Raw genomic sequence first — 22,387 nt, 5'->3', positions numbered from 1 at the left:
ATGGAGGCGGCGGCCTGCTCGCCTCAACGCGTTTGTGACTGGGGGAGGGGAGCTTGGTGGTGGGGTGGGCGAAACAATCCACTTCCTTTCACAGAACACACACAAACACACACTCACACGACTAAATGACTTGTAAAATTAAAAGCAAAGGTAAGAGGTATGAAAAAACAGTGTTACCTTGGCTTAGAACTTAATTGGTTCCCAGACAGAGTGTGTAAGGCGAAAAGTGTGTATCCCCAAAATTAATTTTCCATAGGAAACCATTAAAATGAGAATAATCCGTTCCCAGATCCCCATAAAACACAATTTTCTACTTTCTAATTTTCCAAGCCTTCAAAGTAAAAGTCAGCTTAATTGTCAAATATGCTAATATGCATGTCATACAGCACAGATGAAATTAATGTCCTCTCGGACCCAGCGTGCAAGGCACTAATAACATGGCTCAAAAAGACATACAATTGACAACAGACAATACATGTAATTTCTGAATGGAAAGTGAGGTAGTGTCGTATGTAAAGCGACGTAGCGACATATATAAAGTGACATAATGTAGTAAAACAAACAACAAGAAAGGGTTGAAGTGGTTGAAGTGACGTCTTGCAGAAAAAAAATGAGAAAGAACAAAAAATAGAGTTCAGGATGATAGTACAGCGTGTAGCGTGTCCTCATTTCAAATGTGTTCCATGGTAACCATTTCTATCCACTGTAAAACGCTGCTTGTTGGTCTTGTGGCAGAAGTTCAAATTCCACATCGTCAGTCAGTCACGGTGATAACACGCAAACGACAAGTCGGACACAATGTTTATTAAAACGTGGACGAAAGAATCCATTCCGTTCGGTTGTGAAAGCAATTACTTGCGTAATAATCAATTGCGCAATAATTGTCGAAACATTTTCAATAATACACAATTGATTTTTGTTTTATGCGGGAACAATGTTAACATGAGTCTACGTGAAACCAAAAAAAATGACTGAGAATGAAGAATAATAAAGAAACAAGACACGTGCAAACAAACTTGGTGAATAAAGAAGATTCTGATTCGAATGTATCAACGTATCTGTACTTTTATACATACAGTGAGACCTCAACTTACAAACACCTCAACTTACAAACACCTCAACTTACAAACTTTTTGCCATACAAACGTCAAATTTATGAAAATTAAACCTTATAATAAGCACTATTTTCATAATACACACCCACCACGGCTGGCGGAGTGATCTTCGGCGGAAGCACACGACCGAACAGCACCAACAGTCCTTATGGAAGGTGACTCTCCTTCCATACGCCATCAACGACCATCAAAAAGGTAAGTAAAACTTTATTTTACAGCACAGTTTATTTCTTTAATTAGTCGCCATGTAATGCGCCTCTCTTTCCAAACAGCAATTCTCTTTGACATTTGACCTCCAACGACATTCCATCAAGCCATAAATGACCATCACAAATGTAAATAAAGTGTGATACAATGCAGTGTATTTCTTTCATTACAATACAATAGCACATTTATTATACTTAAATTAGGTATGTTAGTTGAAAAGTATATTTTATGGAAACCCGGGAACGGATTATTCCCATTTTGATGGTTTCCTATGGGATTTTTTTTTTTAGATACACACTTTTCGCCTTACACACTCTGTCTGGGAACCAATTAAGTTCGTAAGTTGAGGTCTCACAGTATATGTCTATCTATCTGGCTAGCCGCTACCTAGCCGGCTACCTGGCTACCTAGCCGGCGACCTAGCTCTCAAGCTACCTAGCCGGCTACCTACCTAGCCGGCTAACTAGCCGTCTACCTAGGCGGCTACCTAGCGGGTTACCTACCTAGCCGGCTACCTAGCTACCTAGCCATTTACCTACCTAGCCGGCTACCTAGCAACCTACGGCTAGCTAGCTAGCTACTTAGCTGGTTACCGAGCTATCTAGCTAGGTAGCCGGCTACCTAGCTATTTAGCCGGCTTCCTAGCCAGCTATCTACCTACCTACCTATCGATCTATCTATGTAACATGTATATATCCACAAACGTATGAGGCGAAACCGAGCCTGTGAGCAGCGTAGCCAGAGACCAGGCCGCAACCTTGACAGGCAGCCCGTTGCCTGCGGACCCGCGTCGGTTTAATCATTCACACTCATATTTACACACCCTGCCATTCATTTTCCTGAAGACACACACCGCAGCCCACACTCAACCTGCTTGCGTCGTTGCGATCAATGCATCTTCATAACGACAAAGTTATTATCAGGGGGCTGGCTAAGAAAGGCTTGAGCAAAGGTTCTTGACAATGGCCACTGGGAATGCTGGAATGGTGTCTGCTGGTCTGTTTATCTGGTGCAATTAATCATTTCATGAATTACACGACTCATATTGTCATGAACTGCCAGGCTTATAATGTCATCATAAAAACAAAGTGAAGTACAGTAAAGTCTCGTTATATCGATATCGGATATATCGATAGTCCCGGTTATATCGATACTATTTCTATGCACGCATGGAGAAAATTACATGCAAACAGGGTCGGATATATCGATAGTCCCGGTTATATCGATACTATTTCTATGCACGCATGGAGAAAATTACATGCAAACAGGGTCGGATATATCGATAGTCCCGGTTATATCGATACTATTTCTATGCACGCATGGAGAAAATTACATGCAAACAGGGTCGGATATATCGATAGTCCCGGTTATATCGATATTTTTTCGGACTCCCTTGAATATCGATATAACGAGACTTTACTGTAACTGAAATAGCACATCCGCACCAAAACAATCTGACTATATCAGTATTTGGCATATCATCATCATCATCATATCGTGACATGGTGGATCTCTTAAAAATCTATCTATCTATCTATCTATCTATCTATCTATCTATCTATCTATCTATCAGTGGTGTGGCCTTTTGCATCGTTTTGTTCATTTTCAAGTTACCAGCAGGTTATTCATTGTGTTATTCATTGTTTTTTGACGACACCAAGATAAAAATTGAAAAGCACAATTTCAATCTGGAAGCACTTGTCGTCTACGCTGCCTTGGGGACAACGGTGACTCTTGAGACAGTAAATGGTGACTGACTTGAGAGTCATTGTCATGCAACGAGACCACCGCTGGCCTTTTGTTGGCCGTGAACGGGCCCGTCGAGACCCCATGCGGAGCAAGACAGACCGAGTGGGGAGAAGGTGCGTTTACAAAAGCATGAATGACAAAAGAGGGAGCAGGGACGATGTGATATGAGGAGAAGGAGGTTTCAGCAGAAAGCAGATGAAAGGAGATGACATTGAACAAATAAAGGACAAAAAAAAAAAACACTTAAAAGGACAACCGACACCTTCGGACAAGTTGTGTCCATAATTTCTAAAATCACTTTAAATGACTTCTACTGAGCGCATTTTACAAAGATTCCACCGCATATTAAAGCTATATTTGACATTGATTTGATGCTGAATATTCAGGAAGTCCTGTTTTAGAGTATATGACGATGCCCGAAGTGACGTCACTAAAGGAACGCCCCTGACCGAGAAAGCGACACACAATTCATTTTGGGTACTTTTTTTCGTCTGAAAACAGTGTTGATGGCGAAATTAGAAGCAAAGAAGATGAAGCAAATTAGAAGTGGTTGAGTTTGATTTTCGCTCCGACGTCAGCTTTTGAGTAGATGGTCCTTCATAGACTAGAAGGGAAGGGATGTTGGGATATAAATACCTTTTTTTTTGTTTTGTTTGAAACTCTTGAATTTCTTATTGACCCTTTTCTGCATTGTTTTATAGAGGGCCACAGGGGACTATGCATTTTCTAGTCAGATATAGAACAAAAAGGATAAAACAGACAGAGACAGACAAAGACACAGACAGAGAGAGACAGAGAGAGAAAGACACAGAGCGACAGACCGACCAAGAGACCGACCGACAGACCGACCAAGAGACAGACCGACAGATTGAGAGACTGACCGACCGATTGACCAACTGAGACACCGAAAGACAGACAGACCGACCGAGACACTGAAAAACAGACCGACCATGAGACAGACCGACCATGAGACGGACCGACCGACCGACCAACCGAACGAGACCGAAAGACAGACCGACCAACCGAGAGACAGACCGACCGATTGAGAGACCGACCGGCCGAGAGACCGAAAGACAGACCGACCAACCGAGAGACCGACAGACTCACCTCCTGAGAGACAGACCGACCGACCAAGAACCGACTGACCGATTTAAGTATTTATATTGACAATGAATATAAATTCTCCAATATCTGTCAAAAATTCTTCCGTTTGGATGGATTCTGTCAGAGATAATATAACAACGGTATGAAAATAAACATTCACCAAGAAGAGGGGAAAAAACAATTTACTGCATGTGTAATTGTTTTTTTTTTATTATTTCCTACAAAACAGGAGAAACAATTTTTTTCTTCTAACCTATAAACAGCGTTCCGTTCTTGAAATGAGATTAACACTGACAGTCAACAAAGGTTGAATGATGAATAAATTATCACGATACGTCAACCGCAAAGATCAATCGACAAAATATATATTTTTCGGGTGGACCGCAAATGTGGCAGTCTAATAATCTTTTATTTTGAAATGTCATCTTCCTGGTTTAATTTTAATTCTTTAACGAATAACGTGCTTTTTTTCCCAGCCTTTTTCAGTCTTGGATGTACGGTAGAGCATTTGGGCCAGGTTGAAATATATATATATATTTTAGAGATTATTCTGCGAAAAAAAGTCGCAAATTTGCTCGACATTTGCCAGATTCAAACTCGCAAATTTGCTAGATTCAAAGTCGCGAGTTTAAATCTGGCAAATTTGCGAGTTTGAATCTAGAAAATTTGTGACTTTAAATCTTGCAAATTCGCGAGTTTGATTCTAGCAAATTCGGGAGTTTGAATCTAGCAAATTTGTGACTTTAAAACTAGCAAATTTGCGAGTTTGAATCTAGCAAATTCGGGAGTTTGAATCTAGCAAATTTGTGACTTTAAATCTAGTAAGTTTACGAATTTCAATCTAGCAAATTTGTGACTTTAAATCTAGCAAATTTGCGACTTTAAATCCAGCAAATTTGTGACTTTAAATGGAGCAAATTTGTGATTTTAAATCCAGCAAATTTGCGACTCTAAATCTAGCAAATTTGCGAGTTTGAATCCAGCAAATTTGTGACTTTAAAACGAGCAAATTTGTGACTTTGAATCTAGCAAATTTGCGAGTTTGAACCTAGCAAATTTGTGACTTTAAATGTAGCAAATTTGCGAGTTTGAATCGAGCAAATGTGTGAGTTTAAATCTAGAAAATTTGTGACTTTAAATCTAGCAAATTTGCGACTTTAAATCCAGCAAATTTGTGACTTTAAATGTAGCAAATTAGTGACGTTAAATCTAGCAAATTTGTGACTTTAAATCTAGTAAATTTGTGACTTTAAATCGAGCAAATTTGTGATTTTAAATCCAGCAAATTTGCGACTCTAAATCTAGCAAATTTGCGAGTTTGAATCCAGCAAATTTGTGACTTTAAAACGAGCAAATTTGTGACTTTGAATCTAGCAAATTTGCGAGTTTGAATCTAGCAAATTTGTGAGTTTAAATCTAGCAAATTTGTGACTTTAAATCCAGCAAATTTGCGACTTTAAATCCAGCAAATTTGTGACTTTAAATGTAGCAAATTAGTGACGTTAAACCTAGCAAATTTGCGACTTTAAATCCAGCAAATTTGTGACTTTAAATCGAGCAGATTTGTGACTTTCAATCTTGCAAATTTGTGACTTTAAATCGAGCAGATTTGCGAGTTTAAATCAGGGAAATTTGTGAGTTTAAATCTAGCAAATTTGCGAGTTTGAAACTCAGAATAATAGCCCATCTCTAAAAAAATATATATATTTCAACCTGGCCCTAATACTCTTCCGTATGGATGACTCAACACAAGCGCGATATAAAAACAAAACAAAACACTTTTTTTTCATGAAAAATAAGAGAAAATAAGATTTCTTCTTCATAGAGAACCATCCTGTTTCTTCTTAGACTTTTTGAATTTCCTGACAAGGTCTTCCGCGTCATCATCTCCCTGCGTTTTGTCCTTCTTGTTCTTCTTTAACCTCCTTTCATGCTCAGTCTTCTTGACGTTGTGGCTGTTGTGACCGGAGGGCTTCTCTCCTCCGCGACTCGTTTCCGTCCCCCCTTCCTGGCGTTCTTTTAACTGTTTCTCCATCTTGTATCGTTTCCATAACTCTTCCCTGCTCACGGGTCTTGAATCCGAGCGTTTGTGGACGGACGTCGGTTGGGGTTGGGATTTGCTTTCCGTATTCTCACCGTGGTGATCTTGGCTGTAATCCGCCATTGTGCTTTGAGATTTTAGATCACTGTGTTTTTTCCACGCGCTTTCGTCAACGCTTTCCTTGCTCGCACTTAAACCGACTTCCTTTTCCCCATTTTTTTCGTCAGTTTGATGAAAAGTCAAGGAGGTTTGGCTTTGGCCACCATTTTCTTCCTTTCCTTTCTCACCTATCCAGTTAGTCTCGCAATCTATTGGTTTGTCAGCTTCGGTTCTTTCCTCCATCTCAGTGCCGTCATGACAGTATTGGCCGCTAGAGGGAGCCAGACAAGCGTTTCTCTCCATCTTTTCATCACCCGTCGGCATCTCTGCTGGCCTCTGGGTCTCAGCGTCTCTCGGAGCGTCCCCGTGGACTGGAGACTCTTGCGCCGGAGGGGACATTCGTTCTTGTTCCGTCTCTTCAGGTTCCTTTTTGTGTAATTCCAAGAAAGGAACCTAAAAAAAAAACAAGAGACAAGCAGTTGTGACTCAATAGCACCCGGTGCTCGTCACCAGCGTCACCCTCGAACACGTCGCCAAGACTATTTCTCCCACCGGCGACCGATGCAATCTTCAAGTCAAGTAGCATATTAGCTATCTAGCTAGCAAGCTATCTGTTAGCGATCTAGCTAGCTATTAGTAATATAGCTAGATAGCTAGCTATTTGAGTTAGGAAACATATTAGCTATATAGTTAGCTAGCTATCTATTAGCTATATAGCATTCTATGAGCTAGCTTGCTATCTTTTTGAGTTACTTCCGGGTTGAGTGAATGCTGGCGCGTGTGGCTGCCGCTGCTCACCCACAGAAAAATTTATCCTGTGACTGTAAAGTGACCTTGGGAGTTTTGAAAGGCGCTTAGAAATGAAATGTATTATTATTATTATTATTATTATCATCATCAATATCAATCAGTGGCGGACCGTCAAGGCCTGCAAAGCCTTCTCTGCTGGCCGATGAGATACGGAGACTCACACACCTGAATGATCTCAAACGTGTTGTGTTCACCGTCTTCCTCTTCCCATGGGGGTGTCAAGGCCTCGATTGCCCTCTCTGGAGATTCCCCGCCTCCCTCGTGGTTCGCCACAAAAGTGTTGCTGTGTTCCAAACAAAAAGTATACTTAGCTTTGAATTTAACTCATTCACTGCCAGACAGGTTTTTGTCATTGTCACTCGATTTCTAGGACCCACAGAATATTGAATTTTAGGACTACATAAACATTCAATGCAGCGTTGGAAAACCTTAGACTATCTTCTTTCATCAGAAAAAAAGAGTGAATTACGAAGTTATTTGGGTCTGGAGTTATGGGCGTTTGAAATGGGGGCAGGTGTACAAAATACAATGCAATACATACATATGTACAGTAAAGTCTCGTTATATCGATATCGGATATATCGATAGTCCCGGTTATATCGATACTATTTCTATGCACGCACGGAGAAAATTACATGCAAACAGGGTTGGATATATCGATAGTCCCGGTTATATCGATATTTTTTCGGACTCCCTTGAATATCGATATAACGAGACTTTACTGTACTTATAAATGTGGAAAATGATATGGATATGGAAAATGTGCAATCCTTACTTGTCAGGCTGTGATGTCACGTAGGGACTCTCGCTGGGTGATGACATCATCTTGACGGGGTCAGCTGCTTGGTCGGTTTCAGTCTTCATGTCGCCCTCAACCGTCCGATCTTCTGGTGGCTCTTCGCCATTTGCCTCTTGAGCCGCCATCTTTTCATCAGGAGGAACGAGCGACCTATCTGGTTGGATTCTCTCGCTCGACGTATGTCTCCTTCCCGATCGTCCTTTCTTTGACTCCGCCGTCATCGTCCTCCATCTCCTTCAAACTGGTCGTCTCGTGTTCTCCATGATGGCTCACGTTGACCTCCATTTCTTTCCATTCGTCGTCCATTCTCACGCTTTGATTTTCCTCCATTTTGTTTGTATTTTGTCTTTCTGCCCCTTGCGGACATTTTGTCCCGTCTTCTCCTTCCTCTTCGACTGCAGAAAGATCAGGAAGTTGTCCAGTTGACGGTTCCATTTTAGAATGGAGACCTTCTACCTTGACCTTCTCAGCTTCTTCTTTCAAATGACTCGTTTCTGAACAAAGTCCTTCCGGTTCTTCCGTTTTTTCTTCTGGCTTCTTCACGTCGATTTTGATGTTGATGTTAATCTTCTTCTGTGGTTTCACGAAGTTCATCCCTTCCTCCCAGATGTTTTTCACTTTGGGAAGAAGCGCTTTGTTTTCCTCTTTTTTCGTCTCTTGCGCCTCGACAAGCTGAGGACGTTCGACCTTGGGGAGTTCGATGTGCTCATTTTCAGGCGGTTCGAGAGGATTTTTGTCTTTATTTTTCTCCTCGCTCGGTCCGTCCTCCATTTTGTCGGATTCAGCGGCCTTGCAGACGTCAGGTTTTGGATCGTGGACCACCTGCTGAGCTTTTTCCATAGTCTTGACCTTTGGATCCGTCGAATCTTTGCCTCGTTTATTCTCACTTTCTTCTTGCCGCTGTTTTTCTTTCTCCTTCGGATTCGATTCTAAAGCATCGCCGTCGCAAGTATGCCGATTCTTCTTTTTGCCTTTCTTTTTTGTCAGAGGTGCGGCGGCGTCATCAGGAGGACCAATGTGGTCTTTTGACGTATTTTTATCATATTTCATCTTTCGTTCACTCTCAGATTTTAGGGTAATAAATTCTTCTGAATTGGAAGCAGCTCCTTGTTTTTGGTGATTCTCAGACGGCGGCGATCGGGTGCAACTGGGCGAGTGAGATGGAGGCGAACCGCAGTAACTTGAAGATCCCGTCGGAGGGGAATGACCCTCGCTGAAAGATTGAGAGTGACCGGAACGACTGTCGCTGGACGAGTGAGACGGGGAAGAAGGGCGGCGCGTGGAATGGCGACGCGGATATTGCGGATTTTTCGAGGGGCTTAACGTCCAACTCGAGTGGTCCTCCGATCGAGGCGTCCAAAGCGGATTCGGGGGAGGCGGTAGTTGGTGGTAGTGGTTGACGTAACTGCTGAAATATTTGTCATACCACTCTTTATATTGTCTTTCCCATTGTCTGTAATAATCCATATCTGTCTGGTTTCTGGAAGAATCCGGCGAGCGTTCCAAATGTCTCCTGGATTTGCAGCTGTTTTCAGAAGACTTTTTGGCGTGATGACATTTTTTGCGGTGATCCGACCGTGACGTAGAACGAGAAGCGTCTCGGGGTGACGATGATGAGGATGGCGTGGGCGAATGGGAACGTTTGGAAGCGGAGCTGTGGGAACGTGGGGGACTGGTGCGGGAGCGTGGGGGTCTGTGACGGGAATATGGTGACCTGGTGATGAATAGAAACGGGATTTATTGCGATGGTAAACAATTGGATGTTTTCAAGAGGAAAATAGACGTGTCAACCTTGGCTTATAGCTGCCCTTATAAATGATGACCGTATAAAAGAAAGAACAGAAAAAATCATTTGCACCGCCCGACCCACTCTCGGGACTTGCACACTGCAAGAATCCAAATAAGGGTGCAGAAAATCCTAATGGACCCTCCGCACCCTGCCCAACACCTTTTCCAGCTACTCCCCTCAGGCAGGTGCTACAAGGGACAGCTAGACAGCTAATAGCTAGCAAGTTAGCAAATGGATAGCTAATAAATAGCAAATAGATAGCCAGATAGCCAACAGCCAGCCAGATAGACAGCTTCTAGCCAGCTAGAAAGCTAATAGCAAGCCAACTAGCTAGTGGATAGGCTAATAAATAGAAAATAGATAGCCAGATAGCCAACAGCTAGACAGCTAGACAGCTTCCAGCCAGCTAGACAGCTAATATCTAGCCAGCTAGCTAGTGGATAGGCTAATAAATTGCTAATAGATAGCCAGATAGCCAACAGCTAGCCAGCTAGACAGCTAATAGCTAGCGAGTTAGCAAATGGATAGCTAACAAATAGCAAATAGCTAGCCAGATAGCCAACAGCGAGCCAGCCAGACAGTTTACACCCAGTCAGCTAATAGGTAGGCAGCTAGCTAATGGATAGCTAATAAATAGAAAATAGATAGCTAGATAGCCAACAGCTAGTCAGCTAGACAGCTTCCAGCCTGCTAGACAGCTAAGAGCTAGCCAGCTAGCTAGTGGATAGGCTAATAAATTGCTAATAGATAGCCAACAGCTAGCCAGCTTACAGTCAGTCAGCTAATACGTAGGAAGCTAGCTAATAAATAGAAAATAGATAGCCAAATAGCCAACAGCTAGTCAGCTAGACAGCTTTCCGCCTGCTAGACAGCTAAGAGCTAGCCAGCTAGCTAACGGATAGCTAATAAATAGAAAATCGATAGCCAGATAGCCAACAGCTAGCGAGCTTCCAGCCAGCTAGGGAATAAAAAGCTAATAGATAGCCTATGAGCCAATAGGTTAAGAGCTCAACAAAACAAGGTCGTGTACATACAACATGATGACCACTCTGAAAATATGATGAAATTGCACATGTATAAATACAAAAAAAGACATATTTCATATTTTTTGGGGGGAGCGGTAATAAAAAAAAATAAAAACAAAGAAAAACTTTGTAACAGCGATACCTTGATCGGCCATGAGATTTCGAGCGCGATCGACTGGATCTGCTTGATGAGCGAGAGGATTTGGATTTGGAACGAGTGGAGCGTCTGTAGGCGGATCGACTCTCAGGAGACCTGAAAGACGACCTGAAAGTTACACGCCAACCAATAAAAATGAAGTCGATTCATCCAAACATGTTTTTCCACCTTTCGCTTCTGTGTCCAGGACGGCTGAACCATTCCCTCTGGGTGAGAGGATGGATGGAGGGGGAGCAAGAGGGAACGAGGGGAGCCATGGGGGCACCCTGAGGGTTGGTTTGACTCCAATTAGGAAGCCCCACAGGGGGGCACGGCGGGTGACTTGGATACCGCTGACCTGGAGGGAACGAGTGGAAATGGTGGCCCAGGAAGAAAGGAGGAGGTGCGAGTGGATTGGTCGACGAGGAGGGAAGGAGGGGCTGGAATTCACTCGGAACTCCCGCCGGACAAACAGAGGACGAACTGTGGGGAAAATGCCAGGGTTGTGAAAAACGTGGCTGGAGTCAACTTGTTCACAAGTTGTGATGTTTTACAACTGACGAGCGCAACTGGACACACAAACTGACCTGCGCATGTTGGTTGGCGTTTGACCTTTGTGTTGAGGGAGAAACAACGGCAGCCATTTTAGGAAACACATAAAAAACTGCTGAGTCCCAAGCCCAAGTTTCAACTCTTGCTTACCTAAAGATGTGTTGTGCACTGGGTCACTGTGAACCTGATCAGAAGCCGGAGAGAAATTTTTATCATCAGGAGAGGTCATCTCATTGTATTATATTAATAATATTAATACATTTCATTGATAAGCACCTTTCAAAACTCTCAAGGTCACTTTACAAGTCACAGGATACGTTTTTTTTGTGGGTGAACAGCGGCAGCCGCAAGCGCCAGCGTTCACTCAATCCAAAATAACTCAAATAGATAGATAGCTAGATAGCCAGCCCGCTAATAGATAGTTGGCTAGATAGCCCAGCTAGACAGCTAATAGATAACAAATAGATAGCTAGCTAGGTGGCCAGCTAAATAGCTAGGTAGCCAGCTAAATAGCCAGCTAGATAACTAGATAGCCAGCTAGATAGCTAATAGATAGCTAGCTAGCTACGTCTTCTTTTCATTTCGGCTTTTCCCTTCAAGATAGATAGCTAGCTAATAGCTAGCTAGCTAGATAGCCAACCATCTAATAGCTATCTAGCTAAGATAGCTAATAGATAGAAAATAGCTAGCTAGGTAGCCAGCTAAATAACCAGCTACATAACTAGGTAGCCAGCTAGATAGCTAATAGATATCAAATATATAGCTAGCTAGGTAGCCCAACTAGGTAGACAGCTACATAGCTAGATAGCCAGCTAGATAGCTGATATAAAATAGCTAGCTAGTTAGGTAGCCAGTTAAATAGCTAGATAGCCAGTTAGATAGCAAATAGCTAGCTAGCTAAGTAGCCAGCTAGCACATCCTCACCATTGTCATTGTCTGCGCTTGAACAGGCTTGAGGTCTTTGTTCAAGAACACGGGAGGCGTCAGGGCCGCTGAGTCATCTTGTGTTTTTTCTTGAGCGTCACTGCGTAAAAAGAAGATATCATAAGACAAATAGTTGTAATTAAAAAAATAGAACCATATATTAAGAAAATAGATGGTTTGAAAGGGGAGTAAAAGAAGCTATTTTCATAAAACAGCAAAACCCTTCACTAAATCGCCATGGTGGGGTTAGGTTCAATTTGGATCGTTCCTACGACCGACTTTAGGCAACGTTTGCTTAGTTATGCTGATGGGGTGATACCAGGGCAAATGGGGCAATCAGGCCAGTCATAGACTACATACTCAGTCAGGACAATAGAAGTAATCAGTGTCGCCGCAGGGAGTAGTCCTCTGCTACCCCCAACCTAAGAGCAGGGACAAATCATAGCAGAGTTTGACACCGCCACATCTGGACAGTAGGGATATACATATATAGGGCCAAAACTACCAGCAAAAAAATTTAGTTAACAGACGAAGCGTCTTGGATAATAAGCCAAACGTCCGACACCTTGAAAGAAATACAGATGACGGCTGAAGAAACCTTCTCATCAACTATTTGGATACATACACTGAAGATGGTCCACCGGAAAAAGGAGGACCCCCGGATTTGTTCACGTCCACCTGAGTGCAATGCAAGACAACAGGGGAGATTAAAAACAAAGTCCACAGTGGCGTCATTCTCAAGTTCTAAGCGGCGCTATTTCCCACCTGCTGGTTGCTGTTGCACTGTTGGATGTTCTTTTGCTGTGTCGGAACATGGCTCGGCGTCGCCGTGGCGCTGAGCGACTGAGGGGCAGCCGACTTCCCTTTCAGACTTTCACTATAGCCTTTCTCTTTCTTAAAGTTATTCACAGCCTGCGTGATACACCGAAAGTAAATAAGAAAGAAAAGCAATTCAAATGCAGTGATACCTTGGCTTACGAACTTAATGAAAAGTGTGTATCCCAAAAAATAATTTCCCATAGGAAACCATTAAAATGAGAATAATCCGTTCCCAGGTCCCCATAAAACATAATTTTCTACTTTTCTAAGCCTTAAAACTACACAAAATATACCTTATTTTATGTATAATAAATCTGCTATGGTATTATAATTAAAGAAATAAACTGTACAATATAATAAAGTCACTTTATTTACATTTGTGATGGTCGTTGATGGCTTGATGGAATGGAGTGGCCGGTTTCATCAGCATTAAACACTTGATGAGGAACGTAGCCTTCTTCCTTCACTATATTGAGGAATGATCCCTTGTAGGTGCTTTCTCTGCGATAATTTTATCTTGTTCCTCATCAATTGTGTTCTGTTTAGCTGGTTTAGCCAAGGTGTTCGTAAACCGAGGTATCACTAGAACCACCCTTTCACTCATGATTTCATCTCCTCGCCCCCCAAGCTAAATGTACCTGACGGAGGAATTTATTAGCTATCAAGGTGTCAGGAGATACATCGGATTGGTTACAGGTGGGACAGATGTGTTCTTCTGAGTCCAGCAAGGCCGTACGAATACCTGAACACAAGATATTGACGGGGAAGCGTATCAATCGGACGTTTCTAACGGCAGAACAGAAACGTGCTTCAATGTCACGAGGTTCTCTTTCTTCAAGGATGGATGGAAATTATCGGAAGTCAATGCAAGAGTCCAAAATTCGGCAGTTGTTGGTGATGAAAGCCGACTTGTATACTAGTAGTCACACTATTCAGAAAATACTTGTGAGGATGTCAAAACTTTCAAGGTCACTTTAAAGTCACAGGATTAATTTTTCTGTGGGTGAGCAGTGGCAGCCACACGCGCCAGCATTCACTCAACCCGGAAGTAACTCAAAAAGATAGAATTTTAGCTACCTAGCAAGCTAATAGATAGCTAATAATAGTTCCTGTATTTTGTTTTTCTACTTCTTTCTTTCATAACTTTGCTGCTGTGAAACGTAAATTTCTCCACTGCGAGACGAATAATCAATCAATTCAATCCAACTTCCAGAGGAAACCCCGCCTCCTACTCACAATCATCACAGTAACTGTTTCCGCAGCACGGGATGACCACCGAATCCACTAGAAGGTCTCTGCAGATCAGACATTGGAGTTCCTCGGGCACGGGGATGTTCTCATCCTCAGGCTCATTCACGTCTCGGTGCAAAAAGGGATGCTTTTCTTTCTTGCCCACGGCGTACGCCTGGCTGCGGGGGAGCGCGGTCAAATAAATGAAGCCTATTCGCCTTTGGGCTTAGCTCCCGCGTACGGGAGATTGACTCACGCGTCGATGGCGGGAATTGCGAAACGTCCGCAATTTGTCAGCATGGCTCCTTTGATGTTGGGGTCGTCCACTTCCACCATGAAGGAGCGAGGAATGCCCGTGCTTTTCTTTATCTTTGTAGGAGGGTCGACATTTTTATCCTGTCGTCAGTAAAATACAGAGTTAGGAACGGCGGGCTTGCGGGAAATACGATGTTCCTTACATACCCCAGCAGATGGACATTTTCTGATGTGGTGTCCGGCGTTTCCGCATCGGAAACACGTGTAGTTGGCAGGGAGCACCCCACTTATTTTTTTGGTATAACTACAGAAATAAACCACTAGATTACCATGAAGGAATTTAAAAAAAAATTGACAAATTACAGTAAAGTCTCGTTATATCGATATCGGATATATCGATAGTCCCGGTTATATCGATACTATTTCTATGCACGCACGAAGAAAATTACATGCAAACAGGGTCGGATATATCGATAGTCCTGGTTATATCGATATTTTTTCGGACTCCCTTGAATATCAATATAACGAGACTTTACTGTATTATCATCAAAGCAGTGTCACTCACGTCATGGGGTCATATGCCGACTGATTCATCATCACTTTGATCTTATCGTCTTCTGACACGTCAGCGGCTGCTAGGTTCACCATCTGCACAGAAAGGAAAGTTTGGCGTGCCCGATAGGAATGACCATGCTGAATTTCTTTTAAAAAAAAATAAAATAAAATGAAATAAAATCCAGGTACAAGTGGGCAAAACAGAACAAATGTGATCATACCTTGGAGAATAAAGGCTGAGTTTTGGAGGAACTGTGGTCATCCATCTGTTAGAATTGAACACAAATCCGTTTCATTGAAAATCTCCAGACCGAAAGAGACTTTCAGTGAATCAAAGTACATACGCACATGATGAGGGCGTTTCAATGCTGAAACACATTTGAACGGATTTTAAATAAAACATTAAAAAAACATTAAATAAAACATCTTTCCATTCCAGAACTTCTGCTCCTACTGCTATCTGGAAAACTACAAGTCCAAATTTATGCTGCTTTTAAATTTCCTTTAACTCATTCACTGCCCGACGATGTGCAAAAAAAATGTGTCCACTCCAGTTCCAGGGTTATTGTCATTCTCACTCGAATTGCAGGAGACCCACAGAATATTAAGTTTTAGGACTACATCAGCATTCAATACTGTGTTAGAAACATTAGACTCTCTTAATTCATCAGAAAAGATAGTTAATTCCTAAGTTATATGGGTCTGGAGTTATATCAGCTTGAAATGAGGGCGGCTGTCCGAAATACAATGCAATACATACATGGATTGGATTTGTCTTTATTATTTTTTTATTGGTTTATATAGTAATAGTAATAGTAACAACAATACTAATACTAATACATTTGATTTCTAGGTGCCTTTGAAAACTCTCCAGGTCAATTTACCGTCACAGGATCAGTTTTTCTGTAGGTGAGCAGCGGCAGCCACACACGCCAGCGTTCACTTAACCCGGAATAACTCAAAAAGCTAGAAAGCTAGCTAATAGATAACTAATAGATAGCTAGCTAGCAAGCTAGATAGCAAACAGAGAGCTCGCTAGCAACTAGATAGCAAATAGAGATCGAGTTAGCTAGATAGCTAATAGGCATCTAGCTGAACCTAAAAGAAAGCGCTAGTATGGGGAGAAAAAAAAGGGAAACGCTGCCCCCTTGTGGAAAAGAGAACGGTGCCAGAGGACATGGCTAGCGCTTTATCAACACGCTAGATTGAAAAAAAACAAAACCTGAACAAATTCAGGAATGGCGCTCTTCGTCATATTTTCAATTGGCAGTGAATGGGTTAAAAGGTCGATAATTGGATAACTTTTTTGGGGGGGCTATGGAACCAAATCTTCACAACCAAAAGCCATTTTAACATTTTGTCAAATGTTAAACAGAGGTGAGCGGTAAAAAAAAAATCCAGGCTCCTGTACATTGATTTAGAGCAAACAAAATAGCAAAAATAGCTGTTCCAAAGAAACATATCACTCGACTAGTCATGATTGTCTAAAACAGAATTGTGGATTGACAGCTCTCATGTCACGTTTGTGCTGACTTTAGCACGCTTACATGCTAGGTGACAAGCAACGGGGATTAGCGATACAACAATAGAGCAGGACAACGACGCTCAATGGTATTCCCACCTAAATGTCGAACGTCCATGACGCCAGTATTTGCTGATTCGGTACCAGCACAAAAATAACCCAAAATAGCTATCAGCAAACAAGCTAACTTTTGCTAGGCTATAAGCAATGTATTGTAAAGGCAAGTACAATAAGCACGTTTGCGCTAACAAGAACTATGGTCCATCGATGAGAAGGTTTCTTCAGCCGTCATCTCTACGTCTTTGAAGGTGACGGACGTTTCGCTTCTTATCCAAGAGGCTTCGTCAGCAAACTATTTTTTTTTGCTGGTTGTTTTGGCCCTATATATATATATATATATATATATATATATATATATATTCAATTTGGATCATTCCTACAACCGACTTCTTAGGCAACATAGACTTAGTTATGCTGATGAGGTGATACCAGCGCAAATGGGGCAATCAGGCCAGTCGTAGACCCCATACTCATGCAGGACAATAGAAGTAATCAGTGTAGCTGCAGGAAGTAGTCCTTTGCTTCCCCCCAACCTGAGAGCAGGGACCAATCAGAGCAGAGTCTGGCACCGCCACGTCTGGACAGTAGGGATATATATATATATATATATATAAGGCCAAAACTACCAGCAAAAAAAATAGTTCGCTGACGAAGCCTCTTGGATAAGAAGCGAAACATCCTACACCTTCAAAGAAGATGGCTGAAGAAACGTTCTCATCGATGGACCACTCCTGTACGACTGAGAGCTTACACAGACGAAGAACTATGGTCCTTAAAAAATTACTGCAGAGAAAGCTTAATCATTAGCCTTGTTTGAAAAATATTCCACAATCACAACCAACCATTTTTGTTTTTAATCAACATTGAACAGAAAACGGGTTGGCGTGACGCTACTGGAATGCATGAAGGTAATTAATTGCAACAATTGACAACATAATATCACTGATTTGAAATCAAACACGTAATACATTGGGCAGCTTCATCATAAAACCTTTATTTGATGAAAAAAATTAACAGAGCAAGCGTTTAGCGGGATCAATGCTAAAGGGGGGGGTACGGGGGAATGAGGCGGACACTTCTCCTACTTGAGAAATCAGAGAGAAAAATCAAGTCAGGTCAGTAAGCAGGTAAAAGCTTTCCAAGCAGCATGTTTTGTCCGATGAGCAAATTCGAATGGATTCAACTACAGTGATACCTTGGCTTACGAACCTAATTGGAGTGTGTAAGGTGAAAAGTGTGTATCGCAAAAATTTATTTCCCATAGGAAACCATTAAAATGAGAATAATCCGTTCCCAGGTCCCCATAAAACATAATTTTCAACTACATAAGCCTTAAAACTACACAAAATATACCTTATTTTATGTATAATAAATGTGCTATGGTATTATAATGAATGAAATAAACAGCACTGTATAATAAAGTCATTTTATTTACCTTTGTGATGGTCGTTGATGGCTTGATGGAATGGAGTGGCCGGTTTCATCAGCATTAAACACTTGATGAGGAACGTAGCCTTCTTTCATAATCTTGAGGAATGAACCCGTGTAGGTGCTTTCTCTGCGATAATTTTACCTAGTTCCTCATCAATTGTGTTCTGTTTAGCTGGGTTGATAGCTTTTTGCATCAAGTATACAGATGGTTTGTGCGGGTTATTTGTGGAGCCTGATTGATGGGATATTTTAACCTTGCAATCTACACTCTGCTTTTGAACTATCAAAGTTGAAACTCTCACCGCAGTCTGTCTGTCTCTTTAATGTTTAACCCCCCCCCCCACCACCACCACTGCTGCGTTCTTGACCAATCACGTGGCTTTAACCAAAGACTGGGGGCGGGGAATAGAGGTCAAAAACAGTCGGCTGCCATTTTGCAGCTCATTTCACTCAACGAGGCAGCTCCGTGTACGAAAAAAAAGTTCGTATGCCAAGGTAAAATTTTCATAAATTGAACGTTCGTAAACTGAAAAGTTCGTAAACTGAAAAGTTCGTAAACCAAGGGGTTCGTAAACCGAGGTATCACTGTATTTATTTTCTCAAATTATAAAATAACCCATTTTTCTATAAGGAGGAAATACAAACGATTAGTACTACCTAGAAAACAGATTTTGTTGTTGTTGTTAATGTATCGGAGTTGAATTATTAATCCGAAAGTGAGTCGCAGCTTGGGACACGAGCCATGTGGCTGACGGCCATGATGCAGCACGGTGAAGAAACCGTTGACTTTTTATCAGGCATCAATAATGATAAAGTTTGGTCCGCCCAGGTTGAACTCTGCACGCCTTCGTACTACAGAGACTGGCTCTCCACAGCCTTTTTAAAAAAAAAATATTTCAATTAACGACTTGCAAAAAGAATATGGAAAGAAATGGAGCATATTTAAGTGACCGGATCTTTGCCTATAGCAAACTGGCTATTTACAGGGTGACCCAAAAAGATGCGTACCCATGAAAATTTCAATTGTGGCTTTGATTAAAAAGCTATTTATTTTAAATTACAAACACACATTAGTCAGTTTATGGAAGACCATTCACCAGAGTTTCAGCTATTTCTGTCCATTTTTAGTCCATTTATGGCTGTCCCAAGACGAGTACAGGTTTGCTTGCAACAAAATGGCGGCCATTTGGAACACATCTTGAGAAAGCCATTTATTATTATTATAATAAATACCGTTTGCAACGGTATGAAACAGCACTGTGTCATCATCACAGTTACATCCAAGATTCTGCTACTAATGAGTAAAAATATGAATAGTGACCTAATTTATGTCAATGAATAAATAATTAATCCGCCGTAGAGACATCTTCTTTTTGAATATTAATGATGGCATGATCCATCTGTGCCTCACAGGAAAGCACCTTTGACCTCCCAAATTGTATATAATTTCACCCGGAGTCAAATTTACGTGACATTTGCATACGGTTTTACTTGCGAGAATAACTTCTGATTTGACTACATACTTAGGTTAAGGTGGCTCAATGGCGGCAAGTGTGTGTGTGGTGATTTGGTTACGTACTGCTTTGACGACTCCGGAGGCCAAGTGGCAATGGGCAGTTGAGCGCACGCTTTGACATGGAAAAAACAAACAAAAAACAAAATGTTTACCATACTTGATGATGAAGCGATATAATACGCAAAACGTTTTGACCATTAGGCTCCATTTTCAATACGCAGAAGAATATTAAATCTCATTGTGGTATATATGGATCTAAAATAGATATTTTTGCTCGGAAATTCTATTCAATCTCAGTTATGTATTTGCCGTCTATTAGCAGTGTATTGTGTATTGTAGTGGCTGACTAGCTATTAGGTAGCTGGCTGGCTATTTGGCGAGCTATCTAGTAGCTATCTAATGGCTATCTATTAGCTATCTAGCTAGCTATCTATTAGCTTAGCTGTCTATTAGCTAGCTATTAGCTGTCTATTAGCTGGCTGGCTATCTATAAGCTAGCTGGCTGGCTATCTGGCTAGCTAACTGGATATTTGAGTAGCTATCTAGTAGATAACATTGCATTTTCTGTGTAGCTTTCTCTCTTGTTTCTATTTATAAAAGTACTATATTTTATTTATTGTATTCTATTTGTGATTGTATTTTATTTATTATAGTATCTATGCTTGTCTGTGACTGTAATGTGTCATTGAGAGCTTTGAAAGACGCTTAAAATGAAATGTATTATTATTATTATTATTATTATCAGGCTCCTAACTAAGATGGCTGCGGCACTTTGTGCTCCTAAAGATAAAACGTTTTTTTAGCACATTGTCCAAGAATAACCCCGTTGGTCAGCAATCAACATTTCATCATGTCACTTTTCTCCCCTTTTTTTGGGAAGAAACACCCCCTCTTAGTTACATATTAACACAAAAAAAATCTCTTAGTTACATAAATTATTATTTACCGGTGTCTTCCACTAAGGTTTTCAACCAGTCTGCAACTTTGAACAAAACTAGGTTAAGTTTCCTTTAAAAAAAAAACGTAATATATTTATGACAAGCAAAATCCGGCATGCGAGAAGTGGCCATGGATGAGTGCGATTTAAAAAAAAAATCAGAAGGAAATGTCATGTATTTGATAAAACTGTTTAAAACTTACGAGTTGTGGGCTTTTTTGACGGAGACTCTGCTGTTAGGGACCCTGCGGACAATCACCGAAGAGCCTTTGGGAATCAGACCCTCCTCGTCTGTATACTCTGAGAAATAAAAGGAAGACTTATTGTAATTTTTATACATTGTGTACTTGGAACAATAGCACGTGACAAAAAAATGGTTGTTAAAAACATCATCCAAACATTTTTGGGAGCAATATATATGTATTCTCACAATTTTAGAGGTTTCATTTTCTCCAACATCAACAGAAAAGAATGCACTTTGGAGGACTCTAAACGCATCACTGGTCCCCGAGACCCACGAGACAGCTGGCAACGCACGACCACGTGTTTTCTGACCGGCTTTCAAGCAGTCAAACATTGGAGAAAAAAAACGAGTAAAATAACGCGTACACGCGTGCCAACGTCATTTTTACCTTCTTTGGTTTGTGCATTGGTGATCTGCAGGTCGCAATCGCCGGCTCGCAGCTTCTCCCTGCCCATGATCCGCTCCTTCAAGTCTGTTAGCGTGATGTGCGGCCCGTCAAACACCACTGTGGCGTAGCTGAGTTTGGAGTAAAACTTATAATGGACATGAGTCATGTTGACCGGAAAGCAATCGCTTCAACCTCACAGACCGTAAACCACCACACGCGTGCTGGTAAATTAGCTTAACTAGCGTTAGCCGCCTGACGCTTCACTTGGCTAGCTAACAAGTGTCTGGCAAGTCGATCATAAGACATGTCATCTTCCAAACTCGAGTAGAACCCCAGCGGGGAGTTATGTCGAGGTTAAGCCAATCACTCCCGAGTCCAATTTGTGCTTTCATCGAACAAAATGTTGCTTTTGAGACGAGTTGTTCGCTGGTAGAAAGTACCAGCTGTTTCCACAAGCGACGGCTCGTCAGCAAAGAGCCGGTTGATGCTGCGTTCAAGTAATCCAGAACACGTAAGAGCTATAAAGAACGTCCCTCTCTGATAAGGTGCTGATGAAAGAGTTGCTCGAAATCGTACGCTGCAATATCATGGATCCTATTCATGGTTGAAAAAGTCAACACGTGATCGTTTGTAAAGAGAAAAAAGGTACACAGAGAGTTATATCGAGACTGTTTTGAAATAAAGATCGCTCTTATGTATCGACGTCATAACACAAGATAGGACATTGTCTATATTCCCATAGTTATGAAGGCAGCAGTATAGTTCCGATCAATGGCGCACCTGTTTGAGCAAGAGACAAACGATGAGGACAAAACAAGAATTTACAGTGAAAAAATGTTGTTTTATGCACTAGTTTGTCAACATTATTGATTGGATTATTACTTTTTAGTAACATTTTTTAAAGGTCTCAACATATTTCGCTATCCCACGTTGAGGGGCATTACAATATTGAATGAGGCCAATGGATAATATACCCCTTTGTCAGTTCTCCATGTATATTTTCGTCATCAAATTGCAAATACATATTGTACGGCGCTTTGTTGTTACGTTTTTAGTGACTTCAATTTTAGGCGTGCATTT

General features: G+C 41.4%; 1 protein-coding gene across 1 annotated transcript; it reads right to left on the bottom strand.

Annotated features, from left to right (window-relative positions):
* Positions 1-5,844: 5,844 nt before the first annotated feature.
* On the bottom strand, positions 5,845-21,819 carry rbbp6 (retinoblastoma binding protein 6). Its single transcript, XM_089018879.1, is given in 20 exon segments — positions 5,845-6,768; positions 7,291-7,408; positions 7,901-8,091; positions 8,093-9,638; positions 10,881-10,991; positions 11,064-11,357; positions 11,462-11,486; positions 11,577-11,610; positions 12,351-12,450; positions 12,976-13,028; positions 13,116-13,262; positions 13,808-13,911; positions 14,406-14,578; positions 14,656-14,795; positions 14,862-14,958; positions 15,220-15,302; positions 15,431-15,475; positions 19,802-19,850; positions 20,879-20,975; positions 21,308-21,819. Coding segments are annotated over 20 exon segments (4,347 nt in total). The 5' UTR covers positions 21,474-21,819; the 3' UTR covers positions 5,845-5,994.
* Positions 21,820-22,387: the final 568 nt, after the last annotated feature.

This window comes from Hippocampus bargibanti, linkage group LG17 (assembly GCF_051943395.1).
Source record: "Hippocampus bargibanti isolate YZ-2025 linkage group LG17, ASM5194339v1, whole genome shotgun sequence".
NCBI classification, from domain to species: domain Eukaryota; kingdom Metazoa; phylum Chordata; class Actinopteri; order Syngnathiformes; family Syngnathidae; genus Hippocampus; species Hippocampus bargibanti.
The sequence above is the reverse complement of the archived record's forward strand: the minus strand, read 5'-3'. Positions and strand labels throughout refer to the sequence as shown.